Here is a 23,600-nt window from a genome sequence, read left to right on the forward strand (position 1 = left end):
GTTGACACTCAGAGGTGTGTGGACAGAGAGAAATGTATTATGCTGTCATAAAAGCGGTTGATTGGTATAATGGCCTGATACATAATAATATGTCTCGGCTTATTTGTTTACATGTCATGATGTAGATAATATATACACCCATCAACTCAAACAGATTAGCAGTAGTTTTAGTATGTACTCTGTCTGTCCATTTTTCCGTCCGTCCATTCATTCACTCAGGCTGTTTTTGTTGTATTTCTATTTGTCTGTGTGCTCTCTCAATCTCTCGCTCTTTCGCTCTGTCGCTCATTAGAGACAGAGGGAAAGTGATATCATTCTAATGATTACCCTCTTCTCCTCTCCCCCACTCTCTCACTCTTTTCAGTAAATGAGTGAAAGTGATATCTCTCTCTAATGATCAGTGTGAATAATCGGCCTCTATATAAAGTCTTACTTTAGTGTTGGAAATCACTCTCGCTTTTCTCCCACTCTGGCCTTTCATTATTTCCTCTTCTTATCCATTAGCCCTTTATTAGGATGGTTCTACTTTCATAGGCTTTCATGCTTTTTGATAGCGATTGAGGATTCAGAGGAATAATTAAATACAAACATGCAAGATCACATGCACCCACACGTTTGCAGGTACACTGCTGTTAAACCACTTGTTTGGCATTTGGCTGGCATTTCAGCTTTAAAAACATTAGAATAACTGAGAAGAACACACAGATAGGCATTTATGATTTACTTTTATTAATCAAATTTCACAAAGTGAAAGTGTATTGTTGTTTCTTTAAGAAGCTCATTCTAACTGATCTGACCCCTTTTCCCAATTCATCTAATTTAGTCATTTTAATTTAGTCACAATAATGAAGACTTTCTTCACAGCTAAAGGGAAGAAGAAATATATGGTTAGCCTACAAAACATTTTCCATTTGTGTTCCTACCGTTTTATTTTTTAAGAAACAACTTGGAATGTCAAATGAATAAAAAAAAATAGTGTTGACTATAAGCAAGCAAAAAAGTTTTAAAGACATTTTTCTACGACAGTTTATGTTTAATATACCACTTTCCTTAATCTAGATTTGGATCAAACTGGAAAAGGCTTGTGTTTCATGGAATGACCCTCATAAAAAAGACATGAAAAAAGACAATATATATAAAGAGAAACACAGAAAAACAGGAAAAAGTGAAAACCAAGCTTTTTTCCACGTGTTCATTTTGTGCTTACAAAAGTTTTTTTGTTCTCTCTCTCTCGTTCTAGTGTGGAGGACTTGAGTTATTAAAACGCCAACCTTTCCAACAAGAAGCAATAAATCAACCTAAAGATCCTGAGAGAGAGAGAGAGAGAGAGAGACAGAGACAGAGAGAGAGAGAAAGAGGCAGAATGAGGAGAAGCAGATCTGAGAGTGCAAGGCCTTGGAGAATGGATGGATTGGTGAAGGAGAGGAAATAGTCGAGAGACGGCAACACTGTTAAAGAATGCAGCCAAAACTAAATAAAGTCCACAGGTGCTGAAGACTGAAATCCTGAAATCGCTTTAGTGCAACTAGATCCACTTTTTTTTTGTAATTCTTAATGTTTTACAGAGTGCATTATTGTATTACTACATCTGCTGTGTCTCTGATAGTGTAAAATAGCACAGTGCACAGGCACATACACTCCGTCAGAGTCAGCCGGGCCTGACAGGTAGAGCAAAGCTGGGTGAAACGCTTAAATAGTTTAGTCTCTGCTTAAGTGGCTGTCTCTCTTGATATCTCTCATTGTATTCTTCTCCCTTCCTCTCTTTCCCATCTTTATTCACTGCCAGATTCACATAAAAAGACATCCATCAGGATATATACAAATCTACAGAATTCTCTACAAATGTGCTTACATTTATGCTTTAACGTGCTTCTGTGAATGAATACTATAGTGTATTCAGTCTAATGCTATATTATTACGTGATGAACACCAAAGACAGTTAAAAACAAATTCATCAACTCTCTTACCTGTTTAACTCTATAAAATGAACATTGGTTTTCTTTTTGGAATCTACTGATATCAGATTTGAATCTACTTGCTCTGTAGCTGCAGTTTTGAACAAGTATTAGTTACACTTAAGTTAAACAAATTATTTTACAAACTATATTTAACGAAATATAATACAAGCTATACCATCAAACTACATTTAAAGTTTAAAGGGACTAATTATACTAATTATATGGCTTTGCTACTCTAACCATAGTTTAAAGGGTTAGTTTAATCAAAAAGGAAAATTCTGTCATTATTTACTCACTCTCATGTCGTTCCAAACCTTTAAGACCTTTGCACATCTTTGGAGCACGAATTAAGATATTTTTGATGAAATCCAAGAGCTTTCTGACCCTCTATAGACAGCAATGAAACTATTACGTTCAAGGCCCAGAAAGGTAGTAAGTATATCAATAAAATATTCCATGTGACATCAGTTGCTCAACTGTAATGTTATGAAGCTACAAGAATCTTTTTTGTGTGCAAAGAAAACACTGACAATTTCTTCACTACCGTGTCACTCTCTGCCATGCATTCACAAGAGTACCACAAACTATTCATTTAACCATGGTATTTGTAGCAAAACTGTGGTTATACAAATGATAATGAATCAGAAAAAAACATGGTTACTACACATTTACTATAATAAAATAATGGTTAGTACTTGTAAGGTCAGCACTACATATGAGACAGAGCTAATAACAGCTTCTAACCATTTTTCTGACACTTTCAGTGCTATTTATAAGAGAAAGGGCCGTTCAGGTGAGTGTGTTTGAATAAAAAAAACAACGATGGGGTGCCTACCTCGCCGAGGGAAAAGCTGTGCTACTGTCACGCTAGTGAAAATGTAGTCTGCATATGTTAGCCTACACTCTTTATGCTGTTTTTTAGAAAATGGGAAATAGGTTGGATCTCACATTCACAGATTATGAGATTAAAGCTCTGTGACTCACAGTAGAGATGGGTTGAGAAGCTCCTATGGCTCTGATAAGTGTGGTTTAACCTCTTGATAGTGTTTTGGGACTCACAATGCAACTGAGCATCTAAACGCGCACAGAATATTCCAACAGACAGCGCTACAGCATTTGCAAATATCACCGCTGTTCTCACCTGTGAAATCACTAAACCTCCTGGTGGTTGGAGAAAAGAATAAAGAAAAGAACCATTTGACTCAACCGTGGCACCACGGGCACCTGCCGTGTGACTTAATCAACCTCCCAATCATTTTACTGTAAAATACCTGGAGTGAAGCAGAATTGTCTAGACATAACATTAGCTCAGTGTCGTAGGAGAGATGAGACATTATTTCTTTGAGCGTATGTAAAGTCTCAGAGGAGAGAGGTTTTTGTCTGTTTCAGGAAGAATACTATTAAACCGGCTAATGACCCAGTAGAACTGAAATCCAAAACCATGGCAACAACTGCAAAAGAGCCACTTCTCTAATTACATATTAGCAAAATTGGATACTGTAATTAAAGAAAATTATATATGGAGATTAAACAGATCTAGAATGGTAACTATTTTCATGGAAAATAATTTGTCATATGTGTTTTAGTTATCTGGTTATTGTTGTAATCCAGTGAATACAAGCATCAAACATGTCCACAATTATTTAAACTTTTATTGGCATAATTGGCAAGTAATGTAAAATGTACATATTTATTTTTCATGTTAATATGCATATTTGAGTCGCGACATGATGCACTTTTAGCATCATTAGATCATTAGCAGTCCATAAATTCTAAAAGGTTTGATATTATAATGAAGAAAAAACACACAATTCAAGAATATAATTCTATAAAAATTCAAGAATATAATTCTTGAAAAGAAAACCTTATTAAATTGTCCGGTGTGTCGTTTTTCTTAGCAAGTAGAATTTTGTTAAATATTCAATTTCAAATATAAATCTTTGAAAACTACCAAATCAAAGTGGTGCAGAAAAGTGCATGAAAATAATAGAAATGATATCATACAGACCCTCATGACTGTGTGTCATATTAATAAATCTCTTAAATAATTTCATAATTTGACCTTTTTATGAAATGGCAAGGATAATTCAGGTTTTAAATTGGCACGTGGAACACATCAACCAAAAAAAAAATAAACGAAAACAAAGATGAACATCTGAAGAATTTTAAATACTTTCCCCCCACTTTTTTTCTTGTGCGCTCTTATGAACCATTGACCCATTTAGTGTGAACATATTTTATTCTGTGCTGAGTAAAATATTTTTTTTTTCTTTACAGCAAAAAGTTATCCTGCACTTATAAAATACTGTTATGTCATTTTATGCCCTGATTTTTTCCCCAAGAAAGCCTGTTCAGACAGTCAGATTTGATTTGTGTTTCTGTCACCCAGCTGGTGCTGATCAGCCTGTGAATGCTGGAGGTTATGAAACTATAATATCTCTCATTTGTTCCATATTTCTAACATCAGTCATAAATGAGATCTATATTTTCAGATCTAGCTCACCGACTTACATCACATCTTCCCCCTTTGGCTGTACTTTGATTGTTTATATCCATTTGTCTCACATTGGGAAGATACATCAACAAATCCTAGAAATTGTATATGCATTGCATTTCTGACACTCCATTCATTTGTTTGTTAAATTGATGGTTAAATCATTCTGCCATTTGAATTTGAAATTTAAATTGTAATTTAAACCTGGAAATATTTAATAATTTTTCAGTAAATTTATTATTTTTAATATAAACTATATATATATATATATATATATATATATATATATATTCATTCAATTTAAGTTTTTTTTTTCATTTCAATTAGATAAATAGTAGTTATTTCAACTTGTGAGCTGTAAGATGGATGGATGGATGGATGGATGGACAGACAGATAGATAGATTTATACCAAATTCTGAGACAAAATTGTTTCTATACCATTTTTTTCAGTATAGATGGATTGACAGATAGATAAATGGAAGTTAAATGGAGCGAGGGAGAGCAGAAAGAGAGACATGGTACATTGACAGACTAAAGAGATCAAGTGAAACAATAAAAATTGTGCTGACTCTGAATTTCATGTCTATAATAAAAGAGAGAGGGAGGGGTCAGAGAGAGGAGAGTTTAAAAGAAGGATGAAGATGGGGGGAGGGGCTCGTGTGACTGAGGTATCGCCACAAAAAGGAAGCATAAACTAAGACAGCAATATGTAAAAATGTTAAAGAAGAAATAGAATAAAATGAGCAGAGGAAAAGACAGAGGAGAGAAAGGCTGGAATGAGGGAAGAAAGAGAGAGGAGAGTGGAGATGATGGATGCGCTGCTCTCGTTTTGTGCCCCCTAACGAAGACTCTAATTAGTGTTTGTGTAATTCTGCACTGTCTTCACTGCCTGCTCATCTAAATTAACTACATTCATCTTCACCTCCCTCCTCTCTCTCATTCTATCCCTCGCTCTCTCAGTCTCTCCCATTGCTCTCTTAAAAATAACGCCAACTGACTGCGTCCCACCTGGAGCAGATCTGCTTTTACTGTACTGTACCTCCTCCTCCCTCTCGCACACTTGTTCTTTCTCTGTGTGTCAATAAAAGTTTAATTGGTATTATTTTAAGGAATTGCAATACTCCCAAAGCATCTACGTATTTGCTTATACGAGTGTATGATGAATAATAAGAGTAAATGATGGAAAATGTTACATGATGAGTATGAATATAATACATCACAAGTGCAAGTTGTATGGTGACCATATCCTTGATTTAAAGTCATTACACTAATTAAATTAAGGAATTGATTATTATTTTTATTTTAAACATAATTTAGTCTTTTTAAGTTCTGCCTGTCGTTTAGAGTCCATTGATCATTATTCCTTTGTTTTTCCCAGATTTTTATGCCTGCTTTTGTCATTATTAAGCTGTGATTGCTGACTCTGTAGTTGCTCAGATTTGTCTTTGGCAAGAGTCCTAACAGTAATGAGACACGCTGCCAATTTGTGCTCTCGTTTTAGAGGCCGAAAGCCGTTTAATTTGCTTTGTGTTTGGGGTTTTATTTTCCATATGTTATATATATGTTATATATATATATATATATATATATATATATATATGCATATATATATATATATATATGCATATATGCATGCTTCTAAAGCTTCCTAAACATTATAGTATGTCTCCATTCTCTCTGCTACCTTACATCTATTTTGAACAAATAGAGAGAAAGAAGAAAGAATTTTAACATTGAAACAGGCAACGCTGTTGTGTGACTTACACCTTCGAATAATGTGTACTAATCTAAGAGTTGCATTATTATTCCATACAGAGCTGCTATTGCTTATCATCAAGTGAGCATGCAGTTATGTTGAAATGTTTGAATGTGATAATGAGAAGGCAGCTGATAGGTGTGTTGTGTGATCTGAGGTTGTGTCACTGAAGTTCACTGGAATCTGTCTTCATGAAATCCAGGATTTCCCCCCATTTTCTTTCTCCGTTTCTTAATTGATTCACTCATTACAGTTGATGTGACATTATATGACGTCAGTTTAAAAACAACAGTGTTGCTATTCATCATAACCACATCGCTTCAGACTCTTGCAGGCTGTGTGGGGGAGTTGAGTTTGAGGGTTCAATTTGATTGCCATTACAGTAAAACAACACTATATATATAGTTTATTATGCTCACCATAGCTTTTTTAAAATAAAAATGCAGTAAAAACAGCAATATTGTGAAATATTATTACAATTTAAAATAATTTTATGTCATTTATTCTTGTGATGCAAAGCTGAGCAGTCTTCAGCGTTGCATGATCCTTCAAGAAATCATTCTAATATATTGATATGCTGCTCAAGAAACATTTTTTATTATATAGGTTGTTCTGCATTTTTTGGAAACTATACTTTTTTCAGGATCCTTTGATGAATTATAAAAAAGGTAAAGAAAAACCTATCTTTTGTACTGACCACAATCTTTCCAATACAGACCATATCTTCTCTCAGCCTCAAATGCCACAACCAGTTAACAGACCGTCCGAAGCATGTAGAACACAAACATGGCAAGAAACGGCTGGAATAAACAATTCCAATCTGATTGCCTGGGTTTCTGTAAAATTTCAGGTTGAGTCAGGATGAACAGATGTTTATCAGCACGTTGATAAACCGTGTTTACAAGTTACCAGGATTATTATGATCTTGCATTTACCCAGTCTAATTGGATTGAAAGAATAAACAATAATTTTGTTCATCAAATGTTTATGTAATCATTCCATATGCACTTTTAAGTTTAAACCCAACTGTTCTTTAATATTCTTCTGTGTCAAAAACAAAAACAGGAGTGCATTTCTACATATAAAGACTCAAGCGACTGTCAAAAGATTATTCTGATGCATTCTAATTGGCAATACAGGAAGTGTGCAATCACATCACTCTGAATCATAACCCATTAGAAATGCCACTGTAATTCATGAGTCAGTGTATTTTTGTATTTTATATATATTATATTTTTTCTTCTGAAAAGCATTCATTTTGCATCCTAACTAAGAGCATGTGATGATATTTTGGCTGTACAGCTGTGCAGATGATGCAGATCTCTGTGAAGCGATGGCCCGGTGAGACCAGCACACTCAACACAACAGCTGGGAGATGATGCTATAAACTGCCATACAAATCTCAAGCTGCACCGCAGTGTGAAATTATCATCAGGGTCATTGTCACACATCCACTGGGTTTTTTTAATTGAAAAAACTATACATGTCTCAAGCTTATAAATGCTGAAAGGAAGAAATCAGCGGCCATTCAGAGGGATGAAGAGAGAGCAGGAGACAGTCGATGGCGTCCGGTGAATGTGAGCAGAGTCACCGTCTCATATTGGCCAATCAGTCAACCTGTCTGACAGTTATTACGTTAAGCGGCCAATCAGATTGCTCTGCCTCTTTGCCTGGAGGCTGAAAAAACAGGAAATGATGTGATCTCTTGTGGAAGTAGGACGTGGCTTACTGACACAGCTGGTGAGAAGAGCAGACTTGGAACACTTTGGAGAAAATTAGTGTTTCTGTGTAAAACAGAATGAAGCCAATGATAGTACCTAATCTTTGAAATCTGCTTTGTTTTGTGGATTCTTTGTAGCTTTAAGGACATCTAGAACACATTTTTTTTTCAGATTTACACATTTAAAATGTACATTTTCCTTTTCTAAACTGATCAAATTTATTGTTGATTCCTTGTGCGCTACAGCTTTTCGTCCAATCAAATGTTAGCTAGCATGGGAAAGTCCCGCCCTCTAATTGACCTAAAATGACAGCAAGTAGGAACTGCTTCATGGCTGTGACATAACTAAAGTCTATTCGGGGGGGGGTCTTCAGAATATTTAGCTCTTCAGAATGCCCCATCCAAATTTCTAGTTCTAGTAGGAAAAAAGTCTGTAAGATTCCTTTTTTTCTCTCAAAGAAATCAATACTTTACTGAGCAATTATGTATTCAGTTGATAAAAAGTGAGAGTAAAACCTTTACTCCTTTAATACATTGTACCACAGTTCCCACAGAAATATTATGCAGAAATACATTAGTTTTTTTCACATTGATAATAATAATAACAAAAGTTTCTTGAGCACCAAATCGGCATATTAAAATAATTTCTGAAGAATCATGGAGTAATGGCTGTTAAAAATTCAGCTTTGCATCACAGGAAAAATATATTTTAAAATATATTCAAACAGACAGCATTTTAGTGTTTTAAATGGTAATAATGTCACAATATTACAGTTTTTACTGTATAAAAAATCTTACCAACCCCACACCTTTTTAAAAAAATTAACTAATTTAAAAACTATATAATTATAAAAACTAAATAATAAAATGAAATTTGCAACTGATCCAAAACCAGCTGACCAGTATGTAATGTTTTCAAAGCTTTTAGAGGCGCAGGAAATAAATATTTTCAAGGGATATTCAAGGAAATAGTACCACTTTACAATAAGGTTCTGTTTGTTAATTACATTACTTAACATGAGCTAACAATGAAAAATCACCTAAAATGTACTAATACATTAAAATCAAAGTTGTATCTGTTGTCATTAGTTAATAAACCTAAGCTAAAATGAACTATGAACAGTTGTGTTTTTAGTTAATTAATGATTACAAAATACTGTAATAAATGTATTGGTCATTCTCAGTGAATGTTATTGCATTAACTTGTGTTAACATTAACTACTCGGACCTTATTTTAAGTTATACTGTAAGCAATTAAAATGTTTTTTTTTTTTTTAGACATTTAAATGTTTCTCATTTGTCACACACATTATTTAATAACGGTTCATCAAGCTTACTTTCATAACTGTAATGAAATATGGTTTGTAGACAGTATTCTTATGCACGCTCTGTCTTTACCACACACACAAACTTGCGTGACAACCTCGCTCCTGCCTAAAGCTATCCGGTCTCTTAAGGGCACGTGAATGTGAAATACTGTGCCGCTCACTCTGCCTTCTCTTAACACACTCACACTCTCTCTCTCTCTCTCTCTCTCTCTCTCTCTTTCTCTCTCTCACACACACACACACACACACACACACGCAGACATTGGTCGATTCACATGTCGTTATGGTGTGAACCGCTGACCCAGGCTTTTAGAGAGCAAGGAAAGGATGTTATTGCAGTGAAGGGCATGACTTCTCACAGTAATGTTTCAGCGCTAGTCCTGAGTGTCGTACTTTAACACACACACAGAAAAACACACGCATTTGAGACTGCATTAGAAAAGATTGGGTTCACTGACTCTGAAAATAGGTGTTGGTGATTTGATGGTGAAATACAAAGAAATGTTAGACTGATCACTAATTCAAATTCATGATTTTCCCTCTTGGAAAAATATAATTTTGTTTACAAAAATATAATTTTTAATAATTGATGTGTTATATATAATAAAAACGTATTATATACAATATATTTGATCATTATTTATATTTACAATTTATATTGTATTACTGATTATTTATATGATAAATATTATTATTTATTATTTAGATTTACTTGTGTCATAAAAACACAAAAATTACAATTAAAATCATTTGAAGTATTGTATTTTTAATGACAGTTTTATTTATTAACTTTAATAACATTTAGTATAAATTGTAAATAATAACTTATAATTATTTTAGTTTGTAAGCATGTTTACATTAGTCATTAACTTTAATAACATTTAGAAGAAATTGTAAATAATAATTATTATTACTATTATTATTATAATAATAGGTTGAAAACATGATTACATTACTTATTACCTTAAATAACATTTAGAAGAAACTTTAAATAATAATAATAATGAATTACGAAAAATAGATTGCAAAAATGTTTATGTTCTTAGTACTGTGATTTTTATATTTACGTATAGAGATTAAAAGTTTTCCCAATTTCCCATATTACGAAGTTCTATTCTGCACAAACAATAAATAAACATTTGTAGATATATGTAAAAAATACTTCATTGTATAACTTACAGTATATCCAGGTGTAGGCAAAGACTGTAAATGTGGAGACAACATGGAAAACCATGACATTGCAGAGATCAGGATGTTCTTACTAAACTGATGACTTGGCAAGAAGAAAGCTTGTTAGCCAGGCCAACAAGAACCTTAAAGAAGCTGTAAAAATTTATGGCCGTGACCGGACACTCCCTACATACAGTATCACCAAGTCTGAGTTTTAGGGTAAGAATTCAGGATGGAAACTATTTCTTTCAACAAATAACATCCAAGCTCACATAAATTTTGCAAAGAGACACAGCTTCCAAAAATCATGGCAGAAAATCCAAAAGAAATATTTGCCAAACCAACACAGCTCATTCCACACAAACATTATCCGGACTGTCAAGCATGCTGGGGGTTCCTCCTGTTGGCAGAGACGGCTGTGCACAAGAGACCTCTGTGCTGTCTGACAGAGCTTTAAAGAACAATGAGATGAATTGTCCAGGTGTCTTACCAAACAGAGACTGACACTCTAAAAAGTGAAAACATGCAGTTGTTATTTTAAGGATCTATTTCTGCTTGACCTGGCCATTGCAAAATGTAGCCTACATTTTTACAGTATATCCCAACAGACTGATTGTACAATGTTGAAACTTGATCAAATTACACATCCAATCTATTAAATCAAAGCTAGAACTTTTGAAACATTAGTTTCATAGTTCATATACATCTTCTTCCAGAACATTTATCACTTTTATTATAATTTTCAACTGATCTTTTATTACTACCTTGACAGAAATACAAGCGATTGTAAAGCTTCTTCATATCCACTGTAATATAACTTTAATAAAAGACCTCTTTGATGAAATTAGATCAGTTTGTTTTTCTAAACATATTGTTTCCATAAAACAAGTGCATACTGTATGTGTTGTCTCCCTGGCGCTCTCCATACCTCATAAACACACACACGCAATCACAAACATCCAGTAAGTGCTCAGAGGGGAGAGGGTATTCCTGTGGGGCAGTGCAGCTCTGGGCCTGATTTATGTCAGCGCTGCTCAGGGAAGAAACCCAGCAGAGCCCAGTCCTCATCATCTGATCACTGATCAGCACTGCATCAACAGGAGGCCACGCCAGCTACTCTCCCCTCTAAACGTCATTAACACTGCTCATAGAAACCGCTATTTATTTCATGTTATTTTTAAGTTATTTATGCCATGTTTTGCCTTGTGATTAATTACAATAATTTATAATAAGTAGTACTTATTTTCAGACTATAGGTATTTATTTGTTTTTAAAAATTTAATGTCAAATAATTAGGCTAATGTTACTCAGGGGTGGAAACATGCTTCAGCTGAGGTCGCAACTGCATTATAATTACAATCAATGCTCGCCGATTTATGAAGACTGGAGTTATGTTATACGCTAGTTTTGTTTACAGAAGTGCTCCTACGGTGAACATTTATAGTGTATAAATGCAAATGTATTGCCTCTAAACTTAAGGAAAATTAGCTGGGACTTTCACAAGTGGAAAAGAAACGTCTACCTGCGTATACAAACGGAAAACTGCAAAGCACGCGAACGCTTTCCCGTGCGCGCAGAAGAACGTTCTCGTTCACGCGTATAGCCTACTGCAAATCTGTCTTGCGGTTTTTTTTCTTCCTTCAAATGTCTTCACTTTACTTCACTTCATCTACGTGTTGTTGTAAAATGTAGGTAAATTAAAACATTAAACAAAATTACTTATGCTATAACATAACTTTTAAGTAATTATTATAGTCTATTATGGGCTACAAAAAAATGTAATAATAAAATCAAAATAGCTACATATTCTTTATTGACATCTATGTTTTCAAAAGACACATTTAACATCCAGGAAACCTTTCAACATCACACACACACACAAATCTTTAGATTATTAGAAATGAAATGTTTAATGAAACGCTATAGGGAACCTAAATGGGGAATTAATTTAAAGCTGCAGTCCGTAACTTTGTTGTGTTCTAAATGTACAAAATTAATTTAATAAGCGATTACATAATTAATCATTTTTCCAAATTTTTCCAAACCGTTTTTGGCTTATCCTGAATCACGTACACCTAATAAGCCTTTATATTCGGACTATTTCAGACTGGAATCGCTGCGGAGTAGCCCAGTAACCTACCTGCGTGATTCGCCATAGACATAAACAGAGAGAAGTAGCTCCGGCTACAATGTTTTTCCGCAAAACGCACGCAGTTCTGTTTATTAACCGCTAGAGCAACAAAAGTTACGGACTGCAGCTTTAAAAATTTGTGTTTTTTTTTTTTTTTGCGGAAGCCAATTAGCTGTTTTATGGCATCACTGCAAGAATACAACAAAATACAAAGAACCTTTTTGGAAACTTACCTTGAAAAGTAAATTTAAAAAGGCCCTTTTTATTGTTGATCATGTGGATATAAGTTTCTCAAGCTCTCTGAAAAATAAAATAAAATACAAATAAAGGCCAGTATGACTATTTGGCTTTCAAGAGAAGGGAATTAAAATTGTTTTAATGGCTGGAGATTACAGCAAGTGAACAGCCATTCAGATGATCATAAGATGCACACCTAACATGCCTATCTGGGGTTTCTGAGAGGAAGCCAGGGATTATAAATGAATAATGTTTTAAGTGTCTGTGAAATTTTAGCCTTTGGCTCTCTGTTGGTAACGTGCCGAATTTGAGCAGAAGCCTGAAAAACACAAGCACATCTGCACGACAATCTGAACAAAACCTGCCAAACATTTCAAATTTGATGGGGAGAGAGAGAAAGATCAGTGAGAAGAGATAGATCAAAGCAGGAAGAGTGTGGAAGAAGGTTGGAGGGGGAGGACTGTTGGGAGAGAAGAAAGATGATGAAACACTTTTTGTGGAGTAATATTTTCAACAAAAGCATACCATTCATCCACATATATCAGTCATCAGAATCCAAACAAATGTTTCTCTCTCTTTCGTTCTCGGAAAGCCTGCCCTCACCGCATGGCCTTCATTCCACCGCTGCCGGCAAGACTCTCTCGTTCATCCATCTTTTCCAAAGTGCTCTCCTTCCCTTCTTCTCATTCACTCCCTCCCTCTATCTTGCACTCTCCCTCAGCGCGCACTAAACAAATAACGATTGTATTTATCTCTATCATTCTCTCCATTTTCCTTTCCTCTCTCTTTTTTTCTTGCTCCCTCGTTCAATATTTCATGCGGATGAGAGCGTATCTATTCTAAGCTTGCTCTCCGCCACCTCCCCTTCCTCCCCAGTCGTTAAAAAAATCCTTTTTCTCTCCACATCATTCTTTCTGTCTACCCCCTTTCCCTCCATTTCTATAAATCTTTCTCTCTCCCACTTCATCCCTGATGTTTTGTGTCCCATTTTTGCTCTCCCTCTTTCTCTTTCCGTGACTGGACAATGTCCACTTCATTTATTCAAAGAGGTTCTTAGCCAGCATGATTTCTCTTTTTTCCATTGTTTGGCAAACAGCACACACACACACATATGCGCGCACACACAGGCTTTTCTGTTTTTCCATCTCTTTCATTGTTATACAGTACTCTTTTCTTTTCACCAGCCTTACTAATATCTCTGCCTGCTTCTTGATCATCTTCTCGTCTCTCTCTCTTTGTGCGCTCTACCTATGTCAGTGTTGTTTTAGTCACAGCAGTGGAAGGTAAACAGTGAGATTGAAAATTCATGTCAGACAGATGAGAGTGAGAGGAAGGGATAGCGATGGAGGGACGGAGAGTGACAGAAAGAGAAAGAGAGAGCATGTGTGGAGGGCCACTTTTGTTTCTTAATTTTGAAACTAAGAAGCTCTCAGATATAATCGGTCCGGCAAAGCTACAAATTGTGAAAGTGCACTTAAAGAAATATTGCAGGTTAAAAACTTCAGTTCTATGGAGAAGCTGTGTGGCAGTTGTTGACTACAACAGTTGACACATTTGACTTGTTCCTTTAGTTTGTTTAAAAAAAGATATTACATTCATTGAAATGTGGTTAAATATGGAAATAAAAGATAAAACAAAAGAATGGAAAACACATTAAAGTAATGTACTTACAATGGAAGCTTGCAGCAAGTGTTCCAAAGAGCTTAAACGTAAAAATGGTCAAGTTTTACTTACATGAATTCTTGTTAAAAAGTTTTGTTATTTGCCCTTTTAAATCATTTTCTATAATAATATTTGGAACATGTATGTTTCATTACAACCCTTTATTATCGCTTACTATTATCCTGCTATCAGTGTTGGGGAGGAACTAGCTACATGTAACAGAATTATTTAATTTATTTACAAAATAAAATAAACGTAACTGTAATCCGTTTTTATTTCTTTCCAAAATTGCTCTAAATTGCTCTAAGATGTGAGACACCAATGTTTCAGGAGTTTAGGACACAGAATAGAAAACAGGTTTATTTGATAACAGTTTTTTTCCAATTTGGGTTTTTGTATGTGCTTTATTTTTTAAAATTAACCAAAAATTAAAAATAAAATTTTTATAAAATTATTCATATGACTGAACACTCGCTTTAACTGCAAACTTGTTTTCTTTTGTTTATATGTTGATTATTTTTCTGTTACAGCTGAACACAGTTGTATTTTATCTGGAATATTCTTAAATAGACATTTTATATGTGCTAGATTCCCATGGTGTGATATTTTAAATGAGATTTGGGAACTTGGGTAAGTGCTGCAAATATAAATCGACATTGTTATACAACAGTCTACAGAGCCCGTTTCAGTTTGTCCTGATGTCTTTAGCGTGACGGTGACGGGTCACCTCCCAGTCACGGGGAGAGAACTCCAGTGTCATAAGGTCAGCCGTTCAGCCCGATGTGTTTGTGTTTTAGTTGGGTAGTTTATATCTGAAAGCAAATCAAAGTTGGGCCAGAGCTGAATGTTCTATTAGATTGAAGACTATGAGTGTGTGGAGATAGGATTTGAGAGCGAGAACCCGACAGATAGCGCCGAGAAGGAACTCCCAGAGCTAAATGTCATAAGGGCCACGGTGTCACGGGGCCTGAAAATGATACACTACCATTTTTCATCATCTGCTCTAGAGACAGAGAGACACAATTTCATTTGGAGGCAGTATTGCAAATGAAAGATGTTTTATGAAAACTGACAAAAGCCCGTCATGGTTATATAAAATGGTTTGAATCATCGTAAATAAAGAAATGGAACAGAAAGGATATGTAAATTTCTCACTCTAGGGGGAGCGCACAACTGACTTGCTTGAATATTACAATTTAGGAGCTATTTATGATTGCAAATTTCAAACTCAATTTGCAACATATTTAAAATACATGGAATCTTAGTGTGTGAAGCGGATGTTGAAGAGGGGATATTTTCATCTCCCGATTTACATTTTTTAGCTGGAGTCCCAAAACTTGGGTGCTGACAGGGCGAAGGAGCGACTGTTGAAAAGAGGAGTGAAATATCTCATCGCTGCCATAGAAACTCTGGCAGAGAGAAAGATGGCAGGGCGATGAGAGTGAGGCACACAAAGAGGTGACAGAGGTAGATCACGAGAGAGTGAGTGAACAAAAGGAGGACAGAAATAGACTTCCAAAGAGTCAATGTAGCTTGACACAATGGGTGTAGGGTAAAGACAGGTGCTGGCAAATGTGTATGTATGTGGAGGGTGGAGGGGGTGGTGGCACTGTGCTTTACAAATGGGCAGCGGGAGAAAGACAGGTGAGAAGTAGTAAAAAACTAAAAGAGGGAAAAGACAAAAAGACAGAGGGATTCCCCAATGACACCTAATCTCTTCCTCTCTTTCTCACTGTCCTCTCTCCCTCTATTCCCTTCTTTTCTCCCAATAAATCATTTTGACTTCTCCTTAACCAACTCATTCCCAGCAGACAGGAGGCAAGCTGCAACTATCCCTCCTCTGCAACTCTCTCCTTCCTCTCGCTTGCTCACTTTTTCTCATTCCTGAAAAAATGAAACCCTAAAAAAAAAAGAACAAAAAAAAAAGAAGAAGACTATCACAGCTATCACCAAGGCAACGTGTCTTAAGGCATCATGAGTCATGACATCGGCCATCATGTAATAAATATTACAAAGCACTTTTGCTTTAACCATCTACAAACATTTCTGTATCTGTGCATTATCTGTTCTACATCCTAGAAAAACAGACAGACAGACAGATAGATATCAGGGTTGCCAGGTCTGCATAACAAAATCAGCCCAACTGGTACTCAAAGCTAGCCCAATTGTGTTCCGGGGGAAACAGCTATCAAAATCTATCCAGGGGGATCCACCTTAGTCGAAATAACATTCTGAGGCATCCACGACAGCAGAATAAAAGTTACCCAATTTTGTGAAAAAATTACGGACTTGCCATCTTTGAGATACAGTAGATACCTGTAAATAGATAGAAAAATCAAGACCAAAACATGCCCAATTGTGTTGCGGGGGAAAATGGCTATCAAAATCTATCCAGGGGGCTCCACCTTGGTTGAAATCATGTACTGGGCACCCACGGCAGCAGCCACAGTGTTAAAGTATCACAATTTTGTAAGAAAACCGTGGATTTGGCAGCATTGTTATAGAATAGAATAGAATAGAATAGGCCTGATAAGAGGGACACATCTTTCAAATTGATGTGATTTTAATATAAAACAAATGACACAAGTACAAAATACAGGAGCGGGAGAGACTGATTACTATCATATGAACATTAACATCAGCTCAGCATCCTTTATGTGGATGAGTAGATCCCATGAGTGAAGGACAGAGATAGAGATGAGCCAATCCATCAATCCATTCACCCTCCTAAGAGGATTTCCCATAATTATTCCATATTAGAAAAGACCTACACTGTCTAGAGAGAGAGAGAGAGAGAGAGAGAGAGAGAGAGAGAGAGAGAGAGAGAGAGAGAGAGAGAGAGAGAGAGAGAAAGAGAGAGAGAGGGCCGGTGTAGATAGGAGGATGGAGGTTTGCGTATAATAGGATATAAAGCTCTGCTCTCTGACAGACAGTAAGAGGATGTGCTGGTGGTAGGTAATTAAAACTGCAATAGGAACCGTCCCTGTCGTAATTGTTTAGAAATATAAAATAAAGTTGATCTCTTCCGTCGCGAGAGCAGCTGTCTAAAAGCATCTCTGAAAGACTGAGAGCTGAAGCCAACGGACGCGCGCTTTTGTCCTGGGCAGGAGGCGGAGCTGGTGACTGAACGATCGAGCACAGCCTACCAAACAGCGCGCTGGTGTGTGTGTGTGTGTGTGTGTGTGTGTGTGTGTGAGAGAGAGAGAGAGAGAGAGAGAGAGAGAGAGCAGAGCGGTGGATATGGCCAAAGAGAGCGAATAAAACTCACACGAGCACTTGTTCGTCAGACAATTGTAAGTGTGAAGCATCCCGCAGCCGCGCATCCTACCAGATACGCATCAACAAACGAGAATATTAGTTTTACAATCACGGAGCCTGGTTGCCTCCAGAGTTTCTCTAACGCTACGGGAGGACACGCTTCTCTCTTTCCCGCATTTAAACTCTTACCATCCAGCTGCCTGCATCCATTTCTGCTCCGTCCGCGAAGAACCATCAGCGGTGGTCTCGTATCGGACTATTGGATTTGGGTTGACGCAATGGGGACAGAGGGAGGGGGTTTTCGCCATGGATTCTGACTTTTTAAACACTTAAAACAAACCTATAGATTGCGAAACCCCGTGTTTAAGTAGTTTTACGCTTTAGGTCGCATCTCTTCCTGCCCTTCCTCACCGAACGGGATGGTTCCGGCGCAGCGTCGCGTGGGTGAGAAGATCTTGCAAGACTGAGAAGAAAAGCGAGAAATCGAGGGATTATGGCACTCTTCGCGCTCTGTCTTTTTATTCTGACGCTCACCTGCACGAACTTTGACCTGGTGACTGCAGCCAGGCACGCGGTACACTGGAACAGTTCAAACATTCTGTAAGTCGCATGTTAATCGTCATTTTCCCCCTCTAATAAGGCCTCCTTTATTAGAAATTACATTTAAATAGATTTTTTTTTAATGTCTGAAAAAAAAGCCAAACTCCGCTTTAAAATCTTTTTTTTTTTTTCTCCCACAGGGAGAGTATGGGTACACTATAGCTAAACTAAAATTTTCCATGTAGTTATCTAATCTGAAACCGGGATTCCCTTATAGCCCTTATTCCCCTGGGTAGCCTACACCAGTAGACCAGCTTTTTTGAGATGTGCCATGTTTGAGTGTATTGTGCATGCATTACTATAATTAATGCAGGTGTTTGTTTTGGTAATATGCATTAAAAAAAAGTAGGAATGATAGATTTACTAGATGTCTTGATCTTGAAAACAACCAGGTTAGGTAGATGTTTGATGAATAGGGTTAATGCTCTGTAGTGCTCATCTGAGGTCTTTCTGTCAATGTAGTAAAAAATCAAATAAAACAAAGCAGAGTTTTATGCCTCAAGCCCCAACTGTAATGTCAAAGCCAGCCAAAAACATAGTAATGATCACTGAAAACACTGAGATGTACATACTGTGGCAAAGAGAGACTTCTGTTCCAAATATGAGTCTTGTACAGTTCCATATCTGCTGTATGTTGTAGAAATTTGGTCAGGTTTGAGCGTTTGTCCTCACAGAACCCCTCTCTCTCTCTCTCTCTCTCCTTGTGTGTCTCTTTCCATCACTTCTCCGTTCTCTCGCATGTTTCTCTCAGGGAGACTCCGTCTGTTTCTCCCCTCTGCTTTTTCGTTCTCCTCCCTCTTTCAACATCATACATGGAGCCCAGTCTAGTCCCCTGTTTCTTTTCATTCCATCTGCTGTAATTACCAGCACTTTTTCAAAATGACCTCAATATGCCTGAATTGTGACACCATTCAATCTCAGCATCTCTCACTGTCACACACACACTCTGTCTCTCTTTCTCTCACACACATACACACCTCATTTTTTGACTTCATATTAGATTGGATGAGGTGCTTAGGTCACGGTTAGGTATGTCAGCTCTGACTGAACGGTAAATTAGAGCAACAGTGGGGATGTAAATGAGTGTGTTGTTGTATCAGTGTGTGATCTGGCTCTACTGGTTGTAAAACCTATGAAATAATGCAGGAATTGACCTAGTTTACAGGTACTGTTCACACTAATAAGTAGCTTGGGGCAGAATACAAATTTGGCCTAAATCAAAATCCAATTAAAAACATAAACCAACAGCAGCAGCCCACCTGCCTTAGAGCCTCTTATTTATTGGTACGTCTATCTCAATCTCAATCACTCACACACTCTTGACACATTTTACAGCTGTTGTCTGTGATTATATGAAAATCTGAATCTTGTTTTTAAGCTGGCACACACAGTTCGATTTTTACAGCCATTGGACACCCCCTAGATATGAGCATTTTGCCCATCTTTGAGTTTCACCCCAATGTAGTTTAAATACCCCACCTTCCATCTCTGTATATACAAATATTTTCAGTTATATTTTACTTATAGGGCAATATAATCATCATGCTTTGCGCCATGTTGAACATGGCCATGTGACTGACTACAAATTCTGGCATTCATAGAAGAATAGAACTCACACATCCCCTATAAAATGATTGATTTTATCCCAGTACACTCATGCAAAATGCAAACATTTACAGTTTGATTAGTGATAAATACTGATAATTTTGCCACACAATAGTAGTTCTCAACCAACCAGCGTTGCATTTCCCAAATCCATCATTAGCTAACAGTGTTCGTTAGTTCCATTGTATTGGCAACAACTGAACTTGCGACCATAGTTGTTTTTGGGAAACCACCCCAGGTTGGGACCCACTAGGGGACCTCAACAAACTTCCAAAAGGGGGCAGAAGGATGATTTAGGCCATGTCCACAGGTCTTTTTCTAAACGGAGTATTTCCTTTTTCCGTTTAAAAAAAATCTCTGTCCACATGAAAACGCAAACGCACGCTATGATGCACTGTCAAAAGCATGCTAGACCAACAGGTGGCGATATAATCTCAACCGTAAAGCCATGTTGGCCAATCAGAAGCCTGAAAAAGTTTAAAGTATTGTCTACATGATAACACTGCAACCAGAGTTTTTTTAAATCCTCACCCTGGCAGGAGTTTTCAAAAATGTTTGGTTTCAGTAATCTGGCACTGCATTTACGTGTGGACGAACGGCCAAAGCATGTAGAACAAGCTGCGTTCGTGTGGACAGGGCCTTAAAATTATTCAAATTAACATATTATTAATAGCTAAAAAAATCTGATTATGTCTTTGTGACCAACATCATACGGTGTGAACACATTAGTTTTAACGTTAATCACACGTATTTATGCAAAAGCTAAATTTACTGACTTTTTTTAGCCTGTATTGCACTGAAGTTTGAGGAAAGATCATGGTAAAATGTCCAAAAACAATAGTCTTTTTGGTAAGTGCAATAAACCAACATGCAAAGGGCATTTTGCACACACTGGTTTCGCGTGGGCCTGCTTATGCCTTGGTGTTTAACGCTACGGGATTATATCTGCGCCGCCATGTGCTTTTCCATTTATTCCGGAGTGCTCGCTGTGCAGAGAAATGAAAAGTGCTTCTTCCACCCAGTTTCAGCGTACTGAGAAAGCTGCCTAACTGCATTAGCATCGGTAGCAGCATGGGGCCGGATATGTTACGTGATAAAGCCAAATTAAACTGTCTTATTTCCATGGATTAAGTTTAATAAGACTTCTTCAGCAAATGCCATTACACACTTTCGGCCCACTGCAGAGTATGGACATTAACCCCATTTTACTACAAGCTACAGTGTTTTCCCATTATTTCTACAAGATGTGTTTCAAGAAGTGTGTACTTTGTTTTGGCAAAAAAAAAGGTGTGTGGGGAAATTAGCCTGTGAGCTAGCATTATCTGTGTGTATGTGTGTGTGTGTGTGTGTAGTCATCCCTCTCTTTCCATAACTGCTCTGCAACACTGATAACACCCTGTTACCTCAGCTTGGCCTAGTTATACAGCACAGAGAAAGAAAGAGAGAGCTGATATTTAAGTGCTGTAATGCTGAATGTCGGTATGCTATACGTACACTTATTCTCATGGGTCAGAGTCTAAATGTAGCACAGCATGCTAATAGCGGTAATAGCTGTGGTCAGTTTGCTGAATTTGAGTCTACAGCCAAAGCTGCACAGTCTCTCCGTCTCTCCTCACCGTGGACCAGCTAGTATTCTCTGGGTAGTGTTTTGACTCGGGGGTGTGATACGGCACATGTGTGTGTGAGTGTTCTACAACTAAACGTCTTTGTTTCGAGCTGAGCACGTTTGGTGTAAACAGTAAGAGAGGCGCCGTAGGCTATGAGGTAAAAATGAAAACAAAGCAACCAGACCACTGCCTCCTCATTCATCTTCTAAGAGAGTTATAGCTGAGTGTACCTTCAACTCGCACACATACACGCACTGACAATTACTGAGCGCGGAGTGGGCAGTGATCCTAACGGCCCTACACTCTCGCTCCAGTGATGCGCATCCCAGAAAAAATACAGAACCCTCTCAGACGCATAATTGAGAAACAGGGTTGAATAAATACATACAAACTACCAGTTTTCCTGGGCGAACAAACATCTCTGCTGACGAAAGGATAGATTCTGTTTTCACATTCTCAGTGAATGCTTCATTACAGTTACATTAGGGAACTCTGTGGTATGTAATGGAGGAAAAAACTCTGTAAACACATGTGTAATATTAGTAGAGGTGAAGTGAGTGTGGACTCCAGGCGGGAAGCACAATTACAGAACGAGAGTGGAAAACATGAACTGAAGACGGCTAAAAAAAAAAAGCATTAAAACTACAAATCTGTGTTGGGTTAAACTGTGGGACCTATAAAATGTTGTTCTTGTGGTAACATCAAACTTAACTGGTGTGCAAAACTGGTTCAGCTGAATCAACCTGAGCACATTGGGTTTCATGAGTGACATTTAACGGTTTAATCAGCTAACGTAGCTGCATGTATTTCCTTTTTGAAGTGCTTTACAGTGCTGTTAGGAATAATATAAGATAAATATAAGATCAGTTTGTGAATTGTACAATAAATTTGGTGTCAGGGTGAGAGGGAAGGGGGTTGTGTAAGCATTGACATTTTAAAAAGAATTTCTATTTAATTTTTAGGGCCCAATCTGACAAGCTTTGTTAAGCATAAACCAAATGATCTTTTGGTGCCATTTAAAGACTTGTTAAAGGTGCTTTCAGTAGCTGTTTAGCTAGCATTAGCATCAGTGTTTATGTACAATAACAACTAGTACCACAATTGTGGTAGACCCTATGCTGCTGTCTATCAACGTGGTGTTTTACTGACTAATGAGTACTAAGATTTTCTGTCACCAGATCTTTCCACCATGTTTGCTGTAATGACGTTTACACTTGTTTTTGTGTTTGTCCTTCTTTCTGTCTTCTACCTTTAGTTTTTACTTTGGCGGTTCAGATTCTCATGTTGTCTCTGCTGGTAAAGTACAATAATACATGCTTGTCTAATTTTCACATTTCGCATAATCAAACAACACTACACTGTTGTGAATCTACAGAATGAGCGCTAATGGAAAGTACTTGAGCAAACAACTGTTTCTATGGTTTCCACTTCAGGCCGGGTGAACGTGATTTTTGTTTATGAGCATCTATTTAGGATACTGCTAGGTGAACTTGATGGTCTGACTAGAGTGTCAACTTTTAACATACTGAAATGTTTGAAAATCTTGTTTAAGGAAAATATACATGGTGCTTTTTGTTTCACTTCCTTCATAGTTCAAGGTGGGTCAGAAATGTTTGAGAATCTGCACACTGCGTAAGAGGCTAATAATGACACATTTGAAAGATTTTTAGTACTGACTTCTCCCTTTCTCTTTAGTTAGACTGTTAGTTACAGTAAATTTTGACCATATGAGTCATATGAGGTTCTTACCTCTTATGCATGAAAATTGAGATTGTGTGCTCAACCTGCACTTTGAGGACTTTAAAATATATTATAATAGTTTATATGATATTTTATGTAATAAAATAATACACTACTGTACAAAAGATAATAGGATTGTTTTTTTAAAGCTTTGAAAGATTTTGATCAATTTTTGATCAAAACACAGTAAAACCATATTTTATATGGTTACAATTTAATTTATTTTAAAATGTAATTTATTCCTATGAATTTTCTGCAGCATTTCCTTTTATCACACAATAATTATATATTTTTTTTAATTATCTGATGAATAGAATTTTCAAAATCACAGCA

General features: G+C 36.7%; 1 protein-coding gene across 1 annotated transcript in view; it reads left to right on the forward strand.

Moving 5' to 3' along the window:
• The first annotated feature begins 17,637 nt into the window (after window positions 1–17,637).
• The window catches only part of efna3b (ephrin-A3b), a 73,633-nt gene continuing 67,670 nt past the window's right edge, over window positions 17,638–23,600 (forward strand). The window contains exon 1 of the mRNA XM_059567757.1: window positions 17,638–18,315. Within this exon, the coding sequence (XP_059423740.1) occupies window positions 18,209–18,315 (107 nt within the window). The 5' untranslated portion in view covers window positions 17,638–18,208. The remainder of the gene's footprint in view (window positions 18,316–23,600) is intronic.

The sequence above is a fragment of the Carassius carassius genome, chromosome 15, assembly GCF_963082965.1.
Source record: "Carassius carassius chromosome 15, fCarCar2.1, whole genome shotgun sequence".
Lineage (NCBI taxonomy): Eukaryota > Metazoa > Chordata > Actinopteri > Cypriniformes > Cyprinidae > Carassius > Carassius carassius.